Source organism: Leptodactylus fuscus, chromosome 1 (genome assembly GCF_031893055.1).
Source record: "Leptodactylus fuscus isolate aLepFus1 chromosome 1, aLepFus1.hap2, whole genome shotgun sequence".
NCBI lineage: Eukaryota > Metazoa > Chordata > Amphibia > Anura > Leptodactylidae > Leptodactylus > Leptodactylus fuscus.
The window spans coordinates 297,900,029-297,924,020 of record NC_134265.1 but is presented as its reverse complement, the minus strand read 5'-3'; the positions used below and the strand labels follow the sequence as shown (position 1 = coordinate 297,924,020).

The 23,992-nt window shown below is 41.0% G+C and overlaps 1 protein-coding gene across 2 annotated transcripts in view; it reads left to right on the top strand.

The window, feature by feature from the left end:
- Window positions 1-20,515, top strand: part of FBXO8 (F-box protein 8) — a 36,037-nt gene extending 15,522 nt beyond the window's left edge. For both annotated transcript variants that reach the window (XM_075258354.1, XM_075258344.1), the window contains 4 exons: window positions 8,831-8,957; window positions 10,007-10,125; window positions 12,389-12,585; window positions 19,935-20,515. In XM_075258354.1, coding sequence (XP_075114455.1) covers window positions 8,831-8,957; window positions 10,007-10,125; window positions 12,389-12,585; window positions 19,935-20,122 — 631 coding nt within the window. In that variant the 3' untranslated portion in view covers window positions 20,123-20,515. The remainder of the gene's footprint in view (window positions 1-8,830; window positions 8,958-10,006; window positions 10,126-12,388; window positions 12,586-19,934) is intronic.
- Window positions 20,516-23,992: the final 3,477 nt, after the last annotated feature.

Genomic DNA, 23,992 nt, shown 5'->3' with positions numbered 1-23,992 from the left:
GGGTGAGGTTGTACAAGGGACTGGCCATCACCCCAACCAGATTTATTATTTGCGCCAGAAAAAACGCCAGGCTTCATAAATCTGCCACAATGAAAGGTGTGCTAAATACAATACTGTACAATGACATCCAAACCAATATGTTATGTAGTTCTAAATACCACCGTGACCCTCGACACTTGTTTCAACCCTTGCTTTTTCTGGGGGTACCAAATAGTTTCATAAGAAACTATACCGTGATGGTAAGCGCTTATTATATGAGAATGTAGAGTGCCTTATTAACAATAGATGAGGCTAGTATTTAGGAAAGCGTCCTGAATCTATTAACCTCCTCCTTATGGTGAATGGATACATTTTTGATGCGGACACAAGATTAGATGAGCTCTTAGTTGTTTTACTCAAGTACATAATGTCTCCAAGTATCTGGGGAAGACTGCCAGATCTTAATGCAGAAAGACTTAATACAGCAATTAATGTTTTCTCTAAAGTCTGCAGCCTCAGTCCTTTTGTTTCTTATTGATGACATGTTTAGTTTCTCCTTCCATTTCTTTCTATTCCATGATAAAATATTCTCTTTCAATGGAAACACTTATGACCTATAAATATGACAGGGCACTGCATAATATTCCAAGAAAATACCTTCCGTGTTGTTTACTGGAGCCCTCGGAGTTCAATGACCCTCATTTATGTCCTGCTGTCTATGATTATTTTACTACTGCATTAACCTTGGCTTGAAAACCATCCCTCTCTGAAATATAGATATATTCTTATGTGAACTTCGCTCTCGGCCTTTTTGAAATCTCTTTAGAAGTCCTCAGATTCTCATACTCCAAGATCGGACAAGACAGACAGAAAGGATCATGTCTGAACTTACAGTGACTGTATTCTATCTTCTTTATATTCAGCCGATATTACGGAAGAATAATATAAACTGTGTGTATGATAACAGTGTACAAAGCCTGACCATACTCCTCCAATAGCTGTGGCCCAACACTTCTTTTCCCCAGTTACATGTAAGAGAAAGTTACTGCCAGACACCTATAATGGCTGCTGCAAAAACATTATGGGTCATACTAATATTCAACATGCCTTTTCATTCCTTCCCACCCAACATCTGGCGTATGAATGTGAGACGAATATCTTATACACGTCAGATGGTTGGCCACATCCAGGTTTAACCAATACGTAATGTGTATGATCGCCATAATGCAGGCTACTTTATGTCCGGAGATACTGATGGCCTATCCTGTGGATATTTCATCAGTATAAAAAATGGTCACGACGAACCTTTTAACATAAGACATTCTACTTAAAGGCATTCTGTCACTAAAATCACATTTTTTTTCTCGATCACACATAGGAAGGATATTCTTCTCCTACCTTTAGCTGTTTTCTCCGCGCCGCCGTTCGGTATAAATCACGGTTAATGTATGTATGCAAATGAGTTCTCTTGCAGCACTGGGGGCGGGCTCCAGCGCTCAAGCAGCACTGGGGGCGTCCTCAATACTGCGAGAGGACTCTCCAGCGACACCTCTATCATCTTCTGGAACGCCCTCTCCTTGTGTCTTCTTCCGTCCTGGGTTTCAATCTTCTAGGCCTAGGGCCTCGGGCAGAGCCGACTGCACATGCCCACGGCCACAAAAAAAATGGCCGCTTACACAGTAAGTTACCATTTTCTTGTGGCCTGTGGGCATGCGCAGTCTGCTCTGCCCGAGGCACGATGGCAGAACCGACTGCACATACATGGAAGTTTGAACCTAGCTCTGGAAGAAGACGTGCAGAGAGGCCATTCCTGAAGAAGATGGAGGCGGTGCTGGAGATTTCTCTCGCAGCATTCGGGACGCCCCCAGTGCTGTTTGAGCGCTGGGGCCTGCCCCCAATTCTGTAAGAGAACTCATTTGCATACCGAAGAAAATCGTGATTTCTACCAAATGGCGGCACGGAGAAGACATCTAAAGGTAGGAGAAGAATAGCCTTTCTTAAGGCTATCCCTACGTGTTAGGGGGAAAAAATGTGATTTTAATGATGATAGGATCCCTTTAAGATATGACATGGTACATTTTTAGAGCTTCTATTATAGATTTAGAATTAGTGAATCTGCCTCAGGTATTAATTTGTATTATATTTAAGGTTTTACAATCCACTCTTAAAGAAGACTGTACTTATAGCTTGTAAGGGATACTGTATTAAGTTCACCTCTCATGGACTGGTTTGTCTAGTACGGGATTTACTTTGTAAAGAATATGACGCCAACACATACATAGGCCATATCTTCAGTGCGTTCCTTTAAAGGTGTCTTGTATTTCTTTCTAGTATTACTTCTGTGATAATTGCACGGCACTGATTTTATGGAAACTGAGCTCAACAAAGTCCCTAGAGGGTTTGTGGTTTACTGCTATTAGGGAACAGAGGTAGGATCCTAGGTAAGAACAGTGGGAAACTGTACTCTAAAAATACCCGCAACGTCTGAGAGTTGTACGTCAAAGGTCAATTATGTGCAGCTAAGAAGCACCAACGTTGAAGTGCTCTCTATGATTCTAGCCCTCTACTCCGGTTACCTGAAGTGATTGATGTGAAACATGAATGATTGGAGTCAGATGTGGCTTAAATACCACAATATACGGAGGATTTATTCATAAGAATTCAAGCAATGCCTCTGGACAGAAGAATACAAAAGTCTTACATAGAAGCTGAAGGGACTGAATCATGATATCACCAGAAGTTATCTAATCATAGAAAACATTGCCATCCCATCGTGTATTGACCCAGTGTCAAGCCAGAAATTGAAGCGTGACTTTGAGAAAACCCACTGTATCTTGAGTGTTTAATAGGGTAAGAAAATACCTATTTGGATTATTTTAATCAGAAGTGCTTGAAGATAGAGTAAAGGGAGAATACTAGCCAAGACCGTTGTGGGGCATGGAAGGAGAGTAAGCTGCTCATACACATAAGATAAAAATTAGTTTTAATGGCTGATTTTGACCATTTTTCCCAACCCAAATTTAAAATTATATAAGGACGATTATTTGCAATTGTGAGCAACAGACTATTGTATTCCAATACAACCAAAAGAGCCAAACTTTTTATTGCTCTCTAGGAAGATTATACATCAAGCATGCCAATGCATTACATGTTAATTTTCAGACAATATAATGAGTCCAAAAATCACTAGAGTGTCCCTATGAACGTTGTATTGTTCTTACTGCAGACAAGTAATAGGTGAGGCTCCTGCTGCAGACAGACAAGTAAGAGGGGAGGCTCCTGCTGCAGACAGACAAGTAAGAGGGGAGGCTCCTGCTGCAGACAGACAAGTAAGAGGGGAGGCCCCTGCTGCAGATAGACAAGTAAGAGGGGAGGCCCCTGCTGCAGACAGACAAGTAAGAGGGGAGGCTCCTGCTGCAGACAGACAAGAGGGGAGGCCCCTGCTGCACACAAACAAGTAAGAGGGGAGGCCCCTGCTGCAGACAGACAAGTAAGAGGGGAGGCTCCAGCTACAGACAGACAGACAGGCAAGAGGGGAGGCCCCTGCTGCAGACAGACAAATAAGAGGGGAGGCTCCAGCTACAGACAGACAGACAAGTAAGAGGGGAGGCCCCTGCTGCAGACAGGCAAGTAAGAGGGGAGGCCCCTGCTGCAGACAGACAGACAGGCAAGAGGGGAGGCCCCTGCTGCAGACAGACAAGTAAGAGGGGAGGCCCCTGCTGCAGACAGGTGATTTACAGATTGGTTTTAGATTTTAAATCTCTTCCATACATTGGGGAAGGGGGCTACAACCCTCCACCCCCCCCCCCCAAAAAAAAAAAAAAAAAAACAGCATTTTCGTCAACATTGTATTTTATTCTAGCTGCGGAATGGAACAATTTATTTCTATATTTGATTTGGAAAGAAAAAATGGAGAGGAAAATGCAGTTTACAGCTGGGATACTTGCTTAGCATTTTTTTTTTTTAATTTTTTTTTTTTTACTTTTTTATTTTAAATTTATTTAACTCTTTTAAGTGTTCTTGTTTAATGATCTAAAGCTCTATACCAGACAAACAAAGCATTGATCATTTTAACGTTATTTGAAGAAAAACAACTCCAAATGTTAAACATTTTTTAAATTAAAAAGAAAATTCTTTAGAGCACACATTTGCTTTAAGGAACAAAATTCTGCATAAAACAAATGGGAATTAATGGGGGGGTTTTGTTTTCATTGTTGAACTGTATTGTCATAAAATGTTACATAAAACTAATAGCAGAGTCAACAATAACATGAGTCTGGCACGTTCTGTTGGAGGTGGGTACTGGGTGGATTGTATATTTTTTTGACAACTAAAGATAATAAAAAGAAAAATGTATTTGTTTATATGGCGACCTATAATACATAGGTCATAGAGCAGACTGTTAATTCCCTGATGTGTTGTGTATACTGTTGTACCAATGAGGCATGGAACTATTTCCAGCCATTAACCAGATGCCATGCATTATTTCTTCTTAGTAGTATACAATACTTTGTAAACTGGAGACTCCTTTAAGCAACCAGGCTCTTAGAGGGTTTATGCCACAAACCATATTTATCCTCTGTTCGTATATCTATATAAATACCGGGAATGTTTTTCTCCATGTTGTGAGTGAAGCCATAGAAGTGCTGCAGTTAGCTGAAGTATAGCACTTGGCACTTCCATTGACATGAATGGGTGTGCCTGTGTACATCAGGTTTTAGCTGTTTTTCCTACGTCTGTTTTCACAATGGTGGTAAAACATGACCTGTTCTCAAAATTCTTGGTTCTGGGTGATCAGCCCCTCACCGATCAGCAAAATGCCCTCTTATGGGTAGTGGATAAATATTGTTTATAGCATAAACTCTTTAAAGGGGCTGTATCATTTGGAAAAGTCATTTTTAACTAATCACATCCTTGCATAGCCTTCAGAAATGCTATTTCACACGTACCTTTAGTATGTAGGTTGCCTCAGTTGTTTTTGAATGAGCCCGTTTTTATTCATATGCTAATGAGCTTCCAGCCAGCACAGGAAGTTCCCTGAAGCACTCGTCTCTTCTATTATCTCCTATGTGTTTGTGCAAACAGGAAGCAGGAAGTCATCAGCTGCAGCAGCCTGTGCAGTACACATACATAGGAAAGAATAGGCAGAGGATGCGCAATGAGACTTCCGGGGAGCACCAAGAGGCCAATTAGCATATGAATAAAACAGGCTCATTCAAAAACCACTGAGGGGTTTACATACTAAAGGTAAGTGTGGAATAGCCTTTCTAAAGGCTATGCCAGAATGTGCTTAGTTACAAATGACTTTTCCCAGTGATAGAGCCCCTTTAAAAACTTCCAAATACTTACTTACAAAATTTGGGGGGAAAAGAAGGGTGCGTCTTATAGTCCGAATGCGGATGCCGGGGAGGGTTAGACGTCGGCACAGATGCCGGGGCCGGCGACATCACTGCACTCCTGCCCTGCAGGAAGCCAGCAGGGCGTCCGCCTTTCTATTACAGCGGATGCCGGGTCTGTATTGGCGGCCTCTGTAAACTACAAAACCCCCCCTGCCGGCCCCGTACCTGTCCGGCTCCTGCATGGCCTGTCATTGTTATATTACTATTGCAGCTAGTCTATGATCAGCCGTAATAGTAATATACAGAATGTCCCATAGACAGCAATACAGTTGTATTGCCGTCTATGGGACTTGCAATCAAGCAGGTTCAAGCTCCCCCCCCCAGGGTGAGGGGGGCAATAAAGTAGCAAAAAAAAAAAAAAAAAGCTTTAAAAATATATAAATAAAAAAAATGAAATAAATAAAAGTTCTAAATCACCTCCTTTCCCTAGAATACATATAAAAGTAGAAAATCATATGTCAAACACATACACATTAGGTATCCCTGTGTCTGAAGATGCCCAGTCTACTAATAGTTTTCCTGTACGGTGAACGTTAAAATCAAAAGTGCCAAACCGCCGGGTTTTCTTTTCAATAAAAGGTGATCTAAGCAATAGACATTCCCCAAAATGGTATAACTAAAAAGTACATCTGGCCCCACAAAAAAACACTCTATGCATCCCCGTACAGCTGCAGGGTCACCTGTCAATGTGGCCTTGCAGCTGTTGCAAAACTACAACTCCCATATATTAAATATTTTACCATTTTTTGCTTCAAAATTTTTTTTCCCTATTTTCCTCCTCTAAAACCTTATAGTCCGGTGCGTCTTATAGCCCGAAAAATGATAGTATAGCTATATATAATATAATACAAAAATAAAATACAAATGGGTAATAAACTCTTCCTCTTTTACTTGGGAGATAGGATATACATATATGCAGCCTTTTCTATCACATTTTTATACAAGTTTTACAATATCTGAGCTGGTATAGATTAAAGAAAGCCTCTAGAAAATGGCTTACAGACGAATGCTTGTTTTGCATCAGGAATCTGAACCTAAAAAAAGTCATCAGAAAGGAAAAATGTCATTTCTTTTTATCCAATATTAAAGTCAATCTATTAATCCTATCATTTGGGGTAAATCCCAGCGGTTGTTAATCCTCCTAGGCTCCCGGTGTCCCATATTTTAACATCTGTTTTGGAGCCTTTCCCATTATTATGTCAGCTTGGAGCAGCCCCTAGCATAGCGGTTCCCTGTGTGTTATTAGTTTGTGCTGTGTTTGTTATTGGCAATGTTATATCTCTATTTCCTGTTGCAATATCCAAGCGCCGTATTTCATCATTTGGGTAGGCTTTGATCTATTAGGGTTTTCAATAATTGCCTGCAATTCTGCATCATTTCCACTTATTGTGAAATTGGATTCACAAGCCTCTAGTTATTAATGTAGAAAACCTTCATGAAATTATGTTTGCGCAGGACTGGCAGCGACTATAGGAGCGTATGACAACTCGTATGGCTGGGGTAGTGAAACTGGTATACAAAAGTTATACGTATTATTATTAAGCTCTGTGTCCTAAATGAGCTAAAGTTATCCAGGCTGTGTAGTCGTAGTCTGGGTCAGTTTGGGATGGAGTTAGAAAAAGTTCTCAACTTCAATTCCAGCTACTAAATAAAATAATTATATATTGCACAATTACCCTATATACTTGAGTATAAGCCGACCCGAATATAAGCTGAGGCCCCTAATTTTACCACAAAAAACTGGGAAAACTTATTGACTCGAGTATAAGCCTAAGGGGGAAATGCAGAAGCTACTGGAAAATTTCAAAAATTAAAATGGTTGTAGTTTTTGGGTGCAGTAGTTGCTGGGGAAGGGGAGGGGGTGTTTTGGTTGTCTTGTCTGCCCCTTCCCTGAGCTTGAGGACTGGGTTTTTCCCCCCCACTTGGAATTCAGTCTGGCTGAATATAGGGTATCTGCAGTGCTCCTATTAACCCCTTCCCGACGGAACAGGAGCACTGCAGATACCCTATATTCAGTAGACCGGGCACTTTCAGACACAGGGATACCTAATGTGTATGTGTTTCTACTTTTGCATGTATTCTAGGGAAAGGAATGATTTTGAACAGCTTCTTTTTTTCCCGCTATTTTATGGGAGATTCGATACATTGATATTGCGGCTGGTCATAGACACCCCTCCCCCTCCCTTAATTTTTTTTTTTTTTTTTTCCCTGACTCGAGTATAAGTCGAGGGGGGCTTTTTCAGCACAAAAACTGTGCTGAAAAATTTGGCTTATACTAGAGAATATATTAATATTATTTAATGTCTTGCATAATTTGTTGGATAGTTACTTTTAGAGGAAATCAATCACTATCTGTATTCCTGATTTAGAGGACATTTACTGCTTCTGTCTGACCGTGGCTGTCAGCCATTTATCAGGCTGTGGTAAAATAGAGAATCCTATTCGCTGGTTTTCTCCACCTCTATTACTATTTCTGATGTAATGTTACATGGAGTATCCACCCTTAACACTCAATTTAATCTTATGTAAACATATTGGGACTGTAATTTATTTCTTAATCTATTTTAGTATGACTTTTTAGCAGTAAGAGATGTTTCTCATGCATAATTCCAAAACATGGATTTAAAGGGATTGGCCCAAGTTTTACAATTCGCCCCTATTCACAGGATAGGGTATAATATGCAGATCAGTCCAAACACTGGGACCCCCACCAATCATGAGAACAGGGGGTGCAATTCCCCAGTCTGCATAGCGATTCAGGTTGAGCGTGTGCATTGCTAGTCCTTTCATTCTCTATGGCACTCCACAGATAGTAGAGTACTACGCTTGTGTCTCTCCAGCAATCTCCTAGACAGTGAGTGTAGTTGCAGTGCTTGGCCTGCTGCTCCATTTATATAGTTGAATAAGACCAGTGGTCAGATTCCCCCCACCCCAATTAGCTTGTGGATAGGGAATACTGTTAAAACTTGGGTCATCCCCTTTAAAAGATAAGATGCAGACTGCCTGTAGCCACCATTGGACAGAGCGGAGAAACTTCGCTAATAAATAATAATAATCCGTTATTCAGCGATCTTTTAAGACCCCTCTAATAGTGGCCGTACATCCCCAGTATATTTCTTCAATCATTGTCTCTGAGAGGATTTGACTGTGGTTTAAAGCCCCTTGAAATTTTTTACCGAAAGCGTAGAATTGTGTACAAACTAATACTACCCCTACTGATCTCTGCTGTTTCCTAAGCTGTCATGGCAGCCCTCTGTATCATGACCTCCAAGGATGATGTTTCTGGTGGTCGCAGGTCACATGAGACTAGTGTACAACGTTTTTCAAGGTGCTGCACAATGTCTTTACAGAAAATGGGTGGATTTATTAACCCACCTACACCAGTAGTCTTACAGCATATAATGTAACTATTTGTGTTTGTCACAAAGTAATAATTTGTTTCTTTTTTTTAGTTTATGCAAATCAACCTGGGGACATTGTTCTATATACAATAAAAGACACCCACCAGGATTTTCGTATCGAAATCTCTACATGCGCTTGGATGAAGGAAGTTTAACTTTTAATGCTAACCCACATGAGGTAAAGTAAGGATTGCTTTTCTGCAGATTTTTTTTTAACATATAAATAAATTGGCAGGTCTAAATGTTGTCTAATACTTTATATATAACATTAACTGGGTTGCTCCCATTTTAAACATTTATGACTTATTTACATGTTCACGTCTTAAACGGGGTGTTCAAAACACCAGGTATATTGGATACTGATGAACTATCCACAGGGTAGGTCATCAGTATCTGATTAGTGCGGGTCTAACACTCGGACCCTGTACTGATCAGCTGATCTGGAAGCTGAATACAGGGTATATAGCTGGAAGCAACTTTGCTCCTTTTCTGTTAAATGACTTATAATAATAATAATAAATTTTATTTATATATCGCCAACATATTCTGCAGCGCTGTACAATTTGTAGGGTTCAAATACAGACAGAAAGATACATTACAAAGAAAGTCATTTCACACAATGGAACTGAGGGCCCTGCTCGCAAGAGCTTACAATCTATGAGGTAGAGGGGGTGACACAAGAGGTAGCAGGGGCGGCATTGCTTATGCAGAGGTAAGACACTTTTGTAATAGAGGTTACTGTCATTACACAAACATAAAACTTTATGAGCCGTCAACAGTCGTGTCCAGTCGTGACTTATGGCTGCATACCTTGTATATAGCCTCCGGCAGTCAGATTAGCTGATCTGTTTGGGATCCGGGTGTCAGACCCCCACTGATCAGATACTGATATCCTATCATGTGGATAGCTCATCAGTAATCAATATACATGGGGGTCTTGGACAACTCTTTTAAATGTGGGATCCGCATCTATCTCAAGGACAGGGGGTCTTGTGCCTGCTGTATATCGAAATGTGACCGAGCATATGTTCAAACCGCTATCCCTCATACAACTGTTTGAGATGTAATACTTAATTCATGTTAATGGGAAATAAGAATTGTTGAAGAAAACACATTTTTAGAAGAAAAAAAAATAGTCAGAGACTTAAAACCGTTTTGCACAACATACTATACCTGGAAAATACACTTTCTGTTTTATAGTGATGAATCCTTTTTGTTGTTTTTCAGGGAATTGAATATTTTTTATCCAGGGGTATACTTGATGATTCACCAAAGGAAATAGCAAAGTTCATCTTTTACACCAGAACGCTGAACTGGAAGAAGCTAAGGATATATCTCGATGAGCGGTAAGGGGGCAATACTCTAATATTTTACAGTCGTAGCCCATTATTACATGTACACTGTTGAAGGAGCACTCCAGTATTTTTTTCCTATCATTATGTATTATTTCCCTCAGTAATTACAAACCAGTGTCACCTTATTTTGTAATTCTTTTCTATCTAAAAGACATTTATGGGATAATCCTCTTCAGTTCGGTTATGTGAGCTCTCTCTCTCTCCTCTCCTCTCTCCTCTCTCCTCTCTCCTCTCTCCTCTCTCAAAATATATATGAGCACAGTGTTAAAAAGTCCATCTTTAATGTCCTGTATGGAGAGTTCCTCTCAGCCTGTCCGTTAGGGGGGCCCATATACTGCGGCTGTAATGGAGGAGCTCACAGTTCAGCCTTCCTGACTATATACCAGTAGCCTCTTAGATTATTTGAGAGAATATAGAGAGAAGGATAATTACACCGTGCCCCAGCAGGTAGGCCAGGTACTGTCCTCTAGCTGCCCGCATGATGTGCAAAGGCATGATAGGATTGATGGCAGAGCATAGGGAGAGAGTAATATAATATAATATAATAAAACAAGATGGAGAATGATCAGAAGCTGGACTGCAAGAATGTGAGTGCAAGATACATAGTGTTTTCACTGCTGCTTCATTAAATTTCCATATGACGGTTCTGGTTTATATTTATTGACTGTGACACTATTTTCTAGGCTAAATGTTAATGCAATATGAGCCTTAAAAGCAAAGCTCATGTTTATACATAGACTACAGTATAGACTGCATCCCTCCCCTAATTATTAGAATAATAATTAGAATAAAAGTAATTAGAGGTCCATCAAGGAAATATTGAAAATGTAACTATAGTTAGTGGAAACTTTAAAGAAGACCTTTCACCACCTCCACCAGCCCTAGTTCTTAGCATCTGTTAATAGGCACTGATTCTGGCACAATTGGACTGTAGCCCCCACAGTTTCTGAGAAATCAGTGCAGTTAGTCTTGGTGTCTCTACTTAGACTCTGTCAGGTTGGTGGAGTCAGGGAGGAGGTAATGGGATATAATTCGGATTTTAGAAGTAGACCTTATAGTCATACCTCTTTTCTTCTCCTGTCAGACACTGCCCACCTGACAGTACAGAAACTAAATAGTATATCAGAAACTGAAACTAAAAGCAATTGTTGCTCAGGAACAGTGGGGATAGAGAAAAAAATCCCAACTGTGCCAAAATCAGTGGAACAGTGCCTACTATGCAATAAGCTGGACCTGGTGGAAGTGGTGAAAGATCCTCCTTAAATTTGAGAGCTAATTATTAAATGGGCTGCCCAAGAATTTTTTATTTATGGCCTATCTCTCAAAGAGATTGTCTGAGAACTGGAAATCCCTACGCTAATCTAAACACCCTCATAATTTCTAAATAACACAATTAATCAAAAATGTATATTTACCCATATCCCTGGGGCAGCCATCTGACTGCCCCAGGGACATTTTCTGATTATCTGGTGACGATCCGTTTCACCATTTCCCTGTCCAACCCTTTATACTTACCTTCTATGCTTCTTCCTGCAGGACAGCCCCTTCTTCTGTACGGATTCCGCAGGCGCACCCTCTTCTCCAAGCACTACTGTCCGCACTGCTATTGATAATCCACCTCTACTGGGCGTCTTCCACGCATGTGCAGTAGAGGTGGATCATTGCTGCAGAGAACAGAGCAGTGCTGGAGCAGAGTGCACGCCTGCAGAGTTGGTAAAGAAGGAGGTTCTATCCTGCAGGAAGTGTGGAAAGAAAGTATTTGGGTCAGGGGTTGGGCTAAGTAGGTAGGAAAGGGTGGGATAGCTACAGAGATAGAGAGGGGTGTATGGGAGGGGGAAAGTGAGTAGGTGGGGGAATAAGGTGAGAGGGGTTAGTGTGGAAGTTACATAGCAGGAAGCCAAACCTTGTAAACAAATGCAGGAGATACCAGGAGCTTCCAGAGACGCCCAGAAATCACTCAAAACACTTATAAAAGTATATGGGTGCATTTATTAACTCATTAATAGCACTAACAAACATTTATTTAAAAAAAAAAAAAAAAACATTTTTGCTCGGAAAACCCCTTTAAGGACAACCCCTTTAATGTTTACTTTACCTTGGTGATGTCAAAGTCATCAAGAGCCTGTTACAATTTTAGTAAGACTGGTGCACTGCATGGACCGTTTTGGAAAATCTCCCCCATATTCTCTGCTACTGTTATCTAACTCTTTTTACAAAATCTAGTTATAATTCAGTATTGTTTTTGTGTTTCTAGGAGAGATGTATTGGATGAACTTGTAACATTGCACAACTTCAGCAATCAATTTTTACCAAATGCACTGAGGGAATTTTTCCGACACATACATGCACCCGAAGAACGAGGGGAATACCTTGAAACACTCATAACAAAGTTTTCACACAGATTTTGTGCTTGCAACCCTTCACTAGCACGAGACCTTGGTCTTAGCCCTGGTAAGAGTAAACGCAAAATAACACAATGCTTGAGTTTGTCTTTTTTTTTTTTTTTTCTTTTTATATTAGTGGTTTTCTGAACACGCAGACAATTGTGAACTATGCAATGGATAAAGTGCATACCATAGTTCAGCGGTGCATCTTCCTTTTGAAGTATGGGTGCAGAGATAAGTTATCCCCATCAGGTCTGGAGATTCATCCTATGGAACGTTACTATTAGGCCTGATGCATACAACCAGGTCATGTGCAATGGGGCCTTTAACCCTTTGCTGATCTGTTTCATCTTCCAATGGAGACAGTATGAGTTGGTGGGGCTTATCCAACATTGTTATAGAAAGAACACAAGAGTAGGTGGAGGGACATGGCTGGGTCTCCAGGGACACACACAAGATTTGTCAATACATTTCTTGATTTTATTTGCAATATCTGACAAAATCTGTCCAAAGGAAAGTAGGAGATGACATGTGGAAGGGCTGGGAATTTTTTTTATTGTTTTTAAAAATTTTATGGAAAACTAAACAAAAAAAACCCCCACAAAGTTCCTCTCAGTTGTTAGTGAACAATGTAATGTTATTGGTATGAGCTGAACACAACGGATTTATATTAATAAAATAGGATCATAATGGATAATTATTTGCATTTTATTATTTTATAGAATAAAGATTTGTTTTTAGACTATTTACAGCTAGGTCTCTTATACAGTAGCTCAGCAACAGTTTGTAAAGCCTAGTTGAAGTGAAAACACATGGAGTTAGGGAGAGGTCAAATGTGAAAAAAATCTTAGGCCAGCACATACCACAGATCATCTTCTGTCACAGGGCCAGACTTGGCAACCAGTTATTCATCTCTTGTGAGCTTTGCTATCCCAAACGTGTGGATGTAAGTATCATAAGTCAAGGCTTGTATGAGCCATAATGTTCCTGGTACTGCCAGACTAGATATGATCAGTTGTAGTACAAGAATTCAAAGAGTTTGCTCTTTTTCCTGTGTTCTTGTAGTGGAATGTCCTGTATCATGTCCTTCATTTATTATTAAACTTCTTCCATGGATATATATTGTCAAAACCTGGACCCTCAATAACCCAACATGAGAGTATTCAGATTTAGCCATTGAAGCGTTGTCTGGCTTCAGTATCCAGAAATGATAAAACCATTACTTGCATGTTAGACGCATTGTGGCCCTTCTAGTTCTCCCTGCTGGAAGCCTAACATGATGTCCACCCTGACCACTGCACCCATTCAGTGACCTCATCCGCCGTCATTAAAAAAAAAACAAAAAACATTCATAGCTATTAAGACACAGAATCCTCCCGCTGACTGGTCAAGCCCCTTTGGCGTCATTACATCATTAAAGCTGTCAGGGTATTACAGTCCCTATAATTTTAATGAGAATCCTGTTAACATCTCTTTGGGTTCAGAAATCTTTAATGTCAAAATGGCTCAGCAACCTAGTCCTTTTCTACTACCAATCACTGGAGGACCTACTCATGTTGGTGATGCTGCCAGTATAATAGAGCCTAAGATGAAGCTAACACATGCACATACTCCTGAATAGTCTCATACTAGAAATGTACAGGCTCAGGGGATAATCATACACATTAGGGAGAGTGTGTGCCTACATAGGCCTACGGAGACTTACAAGTCATCCCTGCTCCGCTAGGGATTCTGTGTAAAAAATATGCAATATGGAAATATACATCCTGGAGAATAGATTTGCATATTTTTACCCAGAATCCCTAGTGGAGCAGGAATGACTTGTAAGTCTCCGTACGCCTATGTAGGCACACACTCTCCCTAATGTGTATGATTATCCCCTGATCCTGGTCTATAGTCTTTCATGCTGCCAAATCAGTATCCCTGCGCTATGCTGAGGAGGTCCAAAAGACCGAAACAACGCTGTCCATAGCTGGGAATCTGTTCCTTTTGGAATAGAAATACTAATTTAGCAATTAAATCCGCATCATGTTGGTAGGCTTATTAAAGGGGCTCTATCAGCAAAATCATGCTGATAGAGCCCCACATATGCGTGAATAGCCTTTAAAAAGGCTATTCAGGCACCGCTAATGTTATATTAAACTACCCCCCCGTTTTAAAATAATACCCTAAAAAAGAATGTGGTCTACTTACGCATCGTGCACGCTGGGCGGCCATTCAGGGTGCGCCGTCTTCTTCATCCACGCCTCCTCTTCCTCCGATGTCCTCGGGTCCCATCCTCCTCCGGCGCTCGCAAACTGACATTGCTAAAAAAAAAATGGCCTGGGCGCCTGCGCAGTAGCATGCGGCTTCTACTACAGCTACTGTGCATGCACCCAGGCCATTTTTTTTTAATCAATGTCAGTTCACGAGCGCCGGAGGAGAACGGGACCTGAGGACATCGGAGGAAGAGGAGGCGTGGATGAAGAAGACGACACACCCTGAATGCCCGCCCACCGTGCACGTTCGGTAAGTTTATCACATTCTTTTTTAGGGTATTATTTTAAAACGGGGGGGGGGGGGGAGTTTAATATAACATTTACGGTGCCTGAATAGCCTTTTTAAAGGCTATTCACACATATGTGGGGCTCTATCAGCATGATTTTGCTGATAGAGCCCCTTTAACTGAGTCATGCATGATGTTAAGGAGCCTGCCCTCTAGAGGACAGTATACAGAGGTACTGTTCTCCTAATTACATGAACTTTGTATTCACTAATTTAGTGATTGTTTTCTAAAGTTTCTTAATTTCATGGCAATCATTGGGCACTGTGAATCTAGTAACCAGAATGCCCGTCTACAGACTGAGATTTAGAAATGTCTCTGTAAATTTCTATACATTAAAGTCTGGTATCTAAAGACTTGGTCAATTCTCAAGCAACAAAATGTAGGCTTCAAAGTACTCCCGCATGGTTTGTGGGTCAGTAAAAACAGCACAGAGGAAACATGGATTAGCATTCTTGCCATTGTGGTTTTCACTAATCCATATATTGAAAATTGACAGAGCTGCAATTATGGACAGGTATAGGACTGCTCCATATTTTGCAGCTCTACGATTTGACCCAGACACACAGCCGCAAAAACTACAGCTGTTTGTATGGGCCCATTGAAATGTATGGGTCCGGACTTGTATCCACAATTAGGGATAAAATGTGTGCAGGAGACCTAAAAAGACAAAAAATTTGTAAATTCTTATAGGGATCCTATCATTCAGACGACATTTTTTCTAAGTACCACGTCAGAATAGCCTTAAGAAAGGCTATTCTTCTCCTACCTTTCCTTGTCTTCTCCGTGCCGCCGTTCGCCTACAATCCCGGTTCTTGTCGGTATGTAAATTAGCTCTCTCTCAGCACTGGGGGCGGCCCCAATACTGCGAGAGAACTCTCTCCAGCGCCGCCTCCATTTTCGTCAGGAACAGCCTCTTCATTCTCTACTTCCGGCAGTATCTTCTTACTTCTAGGCCTCGGGTCTCGGGCAGAGCAGACTGCGCATGCCCACAGGCCCTGAGAAAATGGCCGCTTACAGTATTATGCAAGTGGCCATTTTCTCGTGGCCTGTGAGCATGCGATGTCTGCTCTGCCCAAGGCCGGAGGCCTTAGAAGTTACAAGCCACCGCCGGAAGAAGAGGCTGAAGATGACGCTGCTGAAGAAGAGGAGGCGGTGCTGAAGAGAGTTTTCTCGCAGGATTGGGGACGCCCCCAGTGCTGTCTGAGAGCTGGGGCCTGCCCCCAGTGCTGTGAGAGAGCTAATTTACTTACCAACAAGAACCGGGATTGTAGGCAAATGGCGGCACGGAGAAGACAAAGAAAGGTAGGAGACGAATAGCCTTTCTTAAGGCTATTACGACGTGGTACTTGGAAAAAATGTCGTCTGAATGATAGGATCCCTTTAAAGGTGTTGCCCAAATTATAAATAATTGACCAAATGCACAGATATGGTTAAAATAATAAAACAATATATACTTACTCATCCTTCCTATAGACACTGCTGGTGCTGAGCGTGCTGATCTTTTCCCCCCCCAGTATTTGCTTACATTACTGCAGCAGTAATATACAGTATATAGAGATCAAATGGTGAATTCCTCCCAAGATCAATTGTCTGGTTCGGAAAAAGGACCCACACTTACTGCCATGTCACAGAAAATTATTCTTTATTGGTACGCTGCAAGGAAACATCACACAGTAATGTGTCTTTATACAGTCCTATGAAAAAGTTTGGGCACCCCTATTAATCTTAATCATTTTTAGTTCTAAATATTTTGGTGTTTGCAACAGCCATTTCAGTTTGATATATCTAATAACTGATGGACACAGTAATATTTCAGGATTGAAATGAGGTTTATTGTACTAACAGAAAATGTGCAATATGCATTAAACCAAAATTTGACCGGTGCACCCTTATCATTTTATTGATTTGAATTCCCCTAACTACTTTTAACTGACTTACTGAAGCACAAAATTGGTTTTGTAACCTCAGTGAGCTTTGAACTTCATAGCCAGATGTATCCAATCATAAGAAAAGGTATTTAAGGTGGCCAATTGCAAGTTGATCTCCTATTTGAATCTCCTCTGAAGAGTGGCATCATGGGCTACTCAAAACAACTCTCAAATGATCTGAAAACAAAGATTGTTCACAACATAGTTGTTCAGGGGAAGGATACAAAAAGTTGTCTCAGAGATTTAACCTGTCAGTTTCCACTGTGAGGAACATAGTAAGGAAATGGAAGACCACAGGGACAGTTCTTGTTAAGCCCAGAAGTGGCAGGCCAAGAAAAATATCAGAAAGGCAGAGAAGAAGAATGGTGAGAACAGTCAAGGACAATCCACAGACCACCTCCAAAGAGCTGCAGCATCATCTTGCTGCAGATGGTGTCACTGTGCATCGGTCAACTATACAGCGCACTTTGCACAAATAGAAGCTGTATGGGAGAGTGATGAGAAAGAAGCCGTTTCTGCACGTACGCCACAAATAGAGTTGCCTGAGGTATGAAAAAGCACATTTGGACAAGGCAGCTTCATTTTGGAAACAAAAATTGAGTTGTTTGGTTATAAAAAAAGGCGTTATGCATGGCATCCAAAAAGAAACAGCATTCCAAGAAAAACACATGCTACCCACTGTAAAATTTGGTGGAGGTTCCATCATGCTTTGGGGCTGTGTGGCCAATGCCGGCATCGGGAATCTTGTTAAAGTTGAGAGTCGCATGGATTCCACTCAGTATCAGCAGATTCTTGAGAATAATGTTCAAGAATCAGTGACGAAGTTGAAGTTACGCCGGGGATGGATATTTCAGCAAGACAATGATCCAAAACACCGCTCCAAATCCTCAGGCATTCATGCAGAGGAACAATTACAATGTTCTGGAATGGCCATCCCAGTCCCCAGACCTGAATATCATTGAACATCTGTGGGATGATTTGAAGCGGGCTGTCCATGCTCGGCGACCATCTAACTTAACTGAACTTGAATTGTTTGTCCAAAATACCTTTATCCAGGATCCAGGAACTGATTAAAAGCTACAGGAAGCGACTACAGGCTGTTATCTTTGCAAAAGGAGGATCTACTAAATATTAATGTCACTTTTCTGTTGAGGTGCCTATACTTTTGCACCGGTCAAATTTTGGTTTAATGCATATTGCACATTTTCTGTTAGTACAATAAACCTCATTTCAATCCTGAAATATTACTGTGTCCATCAGTTATTAGATATATCAAACTGAAATGGCTGTTATATACACCAAAATATTTAGAACTAAAAATGATTAAGATTAATAGGGGTGCCCAAACTTTTTCATAGGACTGTATACACATCACTGCTGTAACCAATCACTGGACTTATCAGTATGCAGCATAACATTGCTGGGGCCAGTGATTGACTACAGGAGTGATGTGTATACAGTCATGAAGACAGATCTCAGTGGCAATATCAAAGCTTATCACTAAAAGTGACTGCAGGGAAGAACAGTCATTTTAGGTTGCTTGGTTATTTTAATTCTTTCCTAGCATATGGGAACTTTGTTATAACTTGGACAACCCCTTTAAGTGACACACTGCACAGTGCATGTTTGCCGCATCACAATTTTAGAATAAAATATCAATAATACTATACTAGAGTCATGCTAGTCACAAACTTACTGTTTAAGGTGGTAGACATTCTGGTTCACTAAACTCTCCCCTCTACAATCTATTCTGAATGCAGCGGCCAGGCTCATCTATCAGGCTAGACGCTACAGCGATGCCTCCGGTCTGTGCCAGTCGTTACATTGGCTGCCTATTCATTATAGAATAAAATATAAAGTTATTACTCTCATTCACAAAGCTCTCCATAATGCCGCACCTCCCTACATTTCCTCCCTCATCTCTGTCTACCGCCCAACCCGTGCTCTCCGCTCACTCAATGACCTAACACTTACATCCTCTATTATCAGAACCTCCCACGCTCGTATACAAGACTTCTCCCGAGCTGCACCACTTCTCTGGAATGCTCCATCCCGGACAATCAGATTAACTCCCAATTTCTACAGTTTCAAACGCAAACTAAAGACGCATCTTTTCAGACAGGCCTATCACAATTTCTAACGTAAACCCTTAACCCTCCTCTGTCCCCGCTCCCACATTTCCCCACATGATATGATGTCATCACATGCTAACTTTATTGGTCCAAGCTCCATCCACATGTTACAGGACATGACTGTCGACGGCTCATAAGTTTTATGTTTATGTAATGACAGTCACCTCTATTACAAAAGTGTCTGACCTCTGTATAAGCAATGCCGCCCCTGCTACCTCTTGTGTCACCCCCTCTACCTCATAGATTGTAAGCTCTTGCGAGCAGGGCCCTCAGTCCCATTGTGTGAAATGACTTTCTTTGTAATGTATCTTTCTGTCTGTATTTGAACCCTACAAATTGTACAGTGCTACGGAATATGTTGGCGCTATATAAATAAAATTTATTATTATTTAGGCATTTCCAATCTTTTATATTTTGATGGAATTAAAAGGTTTGTCTAGTAATTTAATGGGGTTCATGTAGTTTGCGCTCAGTTTCCACACAACAAATGCGGAGGGAAAAGTGCTGCTTGCATTGCTTTTCTCTCTTCATTTTTCATGTGGAGAGGAGAACGGAATCCCCAAACGCAGATGTGAACCAAGCCTAAGCGCAGACAGTGGTATTAAATAAAGAGAAAAAAAACATTCACACCGCACTCCCAATCACTCAGGCAATGCAACTCTCAAGACCCTTGTCTGAAATGAAAGTAGCCTGATAAGTTGGAAGGTTACAGGTTCCCTATGATATGTATTTTTTATTCCTGAATATCTCATTAGTCATCCATCATATGTTCATCTATATTAATGCATGTTTTTCTTGTGTTCTGTTCTAGATGCGGTGTATGTACTGTGCTATTCTTTGATTCTGCTTTCCATCGATCTGGCCAGCCCCCATGTGAAGAACAAAATGTCAAAGAGAGAGTTTATCAGAAACACACGCCGTGCTGCTCAGAATATTAGTGAAGAATTTGTAGGGCACCTTTATGACAACATTTACCTTGTTGGCCATGTTGCTGTGTAGAGACATAATCTCTAGCTTCTAAAACATTAGTCAACTACCACTACAGCTCTCCAAAGCATTGACCCAGCTGGCAAATAAGGGGTTACGATAGTGCTGGTCATTCTAACCTCTGTCTACAATATAATGATGTGTTCTATCATTTCTTAGCAATCTATCTTGAATAGCGAAAAATTGTTGGAGAATAATTTTTTTACGAATAGATTTGCTTATCATGTCTTGCACATAACCGTGCCATTAGACTGACCTAGCCATTTATGACTGTTAAACTGACATTACAATGTAGGCCTTCTTCAGGGTGTCGGATCTAAACACTAGATTTTGTTTTGGAACGCATTTACTGATGCATTTTTTTTTGTTTGTTTTTTAATATCTTGGAATTTGTACATACTAAACTAAAGAGATTTATAATCATAATATAAATATTAAATATGTAAAGTATTTTAACTAAAGCTTGCGTGTCTGATGGTCTTTGTGTCTGGGATGTTACATTAATGATGGCCATTTTTTATCAGCAAAGGTTGATGTTAACTCATTCATGCTCCTCTACCCTGGCTGATACCTGAATACTCAAATAAGGACACTAGTTGCAAGTTAATGAGTGTTTGATGTGGACAGAGGGAGATCTAAGGCCAGATACGTGCCCAAGGCCATCTATGATAGACCTAGCGGTACTTAGGTTCTTTTTTCATAAAGGTCCTTGTATTGGAATTCCTACCGAAGGAGAAGCTTGGAGAGAGGAACATCAATAAAGTCTATGGGGCAGCACTACATAACAAAAATCCTCCGCTACTGATCGTCCAGCAAGTGATCAGCGCAGTTCCCGACATAACAACACTGTTGGGAGTGCTGATCTGCAGCTGATCTACTGCCTGACCCTCACAAATCTAATGCTGATGGATTATCCTACACCATCAATATTAGAAACTGTATAACCCATTTAACCTTACCTATAAAGGGACAAGACACATTAGGAAAATAAACTTACTGGCTCATATTGCAGTCTACATGCAGATAAAATTTCTGTGCCCCAACAATTCTGCTAATAGTGAACTCTGATCTGACCATCTTGTGGTTAGCAGGCAACATACAATATCAGCCCTCCTGAGCTGCCTGCAGTGGCAAGGGTTAATTCTAGTACTCAAAGCAATATGCCATAAGTGTAACCCTGAGAACAAATGACCACAGCCCTGGCCAGATCTTCAGTTATAATAATCTAGGGGATCTGATATAGATGAAATATTGGTTCCAAATATTTTGCCAGGGAATCCATGGTAGATAGGCTGAGCCTTGATTTTACTGCCATGTTCTGCAGGAAAAATGGTAGAAGGATTGGCACCATATATGGATGACTTTCTCCTAGTTTATTAAATTGAAACTCAATAAGTCATCTGAAAATTCATCTTTTGTTCAGTCACCAGAAGCTCCATGTCTTCAAAATTGTGTTGCTGGACTGAAAGCAGCCATTCTGGAGAGCCATCACTTTTCTACCATAACTGAAGCCTGAATTGGTCTCGACAACTTTCCTGTCTATCACCATTGAATCACAGTGGATTAAGTTTTACTTTTTTATCACAATGATCTGCAGAAAAATGCTGTTAGAGGTGAGCATGAAAAAGTGTCTCCAGTACTGATCTATATGGTGTAACTGTTCACAAAGTCACATATGAAGTCTTCACTTTGACTTTGGTCAGAATTGAAGCGAGGACAGGTGAACCCTGCTAAGCATAGTAATTAAAGGGTTTTCTTACCAATGTATTGTCATCACTCGGTGTCATAAATAGGGCTCACATTCTAAATTCTATATCAGTGGAAAAAAACCACACAAACATGGAGAACCTACAAAATCCATGAACATGTTATCCTTGGTCAGATTCAAATCAATCCTAAACACTGAACCACCAGGCTCGCAGATACATTGCAGAAATGACGGGGGGTCCAACTACTGGGACCCACAACTGATCACAAGATCTGGTGTACCTTGTACTCCTTTCTGAATGAAGACCTGCTGCTGCCCCAGCCAGTGCTCCATTCAGACGGCAGTGCCAGGTACTCCAATTGTCATGATCAATGGAACCTCCATTATAATTGCATTGGAGGCCCTATTCTGTGGCTGTGGGGGAAAGTTGTGTTGTAAGAAAACTCCTTTAGGCTAAGGCCCCATGTAGCGGGCTGCGGCAATGCATTGTGTTTTTTCCTGCAGCGCTTTTCACGCACGGTCATGTGCAGTCTGGCTGAGGAAATCATGACTGGGTTTATAACAAAGTACCAGACCAAAGAGAGTTCCTGCATTCATGGTTGTATCCATTACCAACCTATCAAGACGAAAAACAGTCACCACTAAGATGAGTCCTATGTAGAGATGAGCAAGAAGTATTCGATCGACTACTACGGTATATTTACAGTGTATAGCATTCAGCAAATCAACGCTGGTTCTGCAACAGGCTCGTCCTTGCTAGTCAGGAGAGCTGGCAGCTTGCTGTTATGAGCGAGCTTACTTTTTCTCATAGGAATGAATTGACCAGTGTTGATTGGCCAGTGTACAGCATTCAGCTAATCAACGCTGGTTCTGCCAGAGGCTCGTCTGTGAAGAGGCAGAATCTAAGATCGGACCACAGCAGTCTCCATTGTGGTCCAATTTTAGACTCCACCTCCTCACAAACAAGCCTCCGGCAGAACCAGCGTTGATTGGCTGAATGCTGTACACTGGCCAATCAACGCTGGCCAATTCATTCCCATGAGAAAAAGTCCGCTCCCTCGTAACAGCAAGCTGCCAGCTCTCCTGACTAGCAAGGACGAGCCTGCGGCAAATCAACGCTGGTTCTGCAGCAGGCTCGTCCTTGCTAGTCAGGAGAGCTGGAAGCTTGCTGTTATGAGGGAGATGACTTTTTATCAGCGCAACTGCAAGCTCTGTGCAGTTAAAGTGCACGGTCCCCATAGACTATGATGGAGTCCGTGTACTTTAACTGCACAGCGCTCCTCCTAAACACTCTCCTCCTGCTATTCGTGGACTTGGTGACTCTCCTTTAGTCGAATAGTGGTTTCCCCTGAAACGAGCATTTTTTCCCATAGACTGTAATGGGATTGTAATTATTTATATTTGCAAAAAATGGTTAATTATCTACAAACTTAAATATAGTTATGTTCATGAGAAAGCCCCTTTAGGCTGAAGCCCCACATTGCGGAAACACAGCTTTTTTTTTTTTGTTGTTGTTGTTGCAGATTTTGTTGCGTTTTTTTTGAGCCAAAGCCAGGAGTGCATTGAGCAGAAGGGAGAAGTATAAGAACTTCCTATATATTTTCAATTCCTTTTGTAGCCACTCGTGGCTTTGGCTCAAAAAACTGCAGCAAAATCTGCAACAAAAAAAGCTGCGTTTCCGCAATGTGGGGCCTTAACCATAAGGATGAGGCAACACGATAAGGAAACGCACACAATGTTTTACAGTCCCAGCAAAGTGAATGAGATTTAATCTTTTGTTTTTATACACATACACATAGTTTTCCAAAGCGCAGCATGTTAATCTTATCTGCACTTTTCCCATAGATTTATATGAGGCAGGGAGGTAAAAAAAAAAAAAAATAAATAAAATTGCACATTTTCTGTAGTGTTTTGTAGCTAAATTTTGCTAATTGTGGCCTTAGCCTAGTAGAAATCAGGTATTTGATAGTAAATATACCTGTATTACAGAGATCCAAATGCTCACAAGTAATTTTGCAGTATAGCAAGAAATAGCAGAGAACACCTAAGCAACTTCTAACATGTTCTTGAAAAATACTCGTCTTGTGAATATATACAAGAGCGTTTCAGTCAGAGTATGCTGAGTATTGGAAAGGACACCCCCTCCCCAATTGCTATGGTAACGCCCAGTTGTC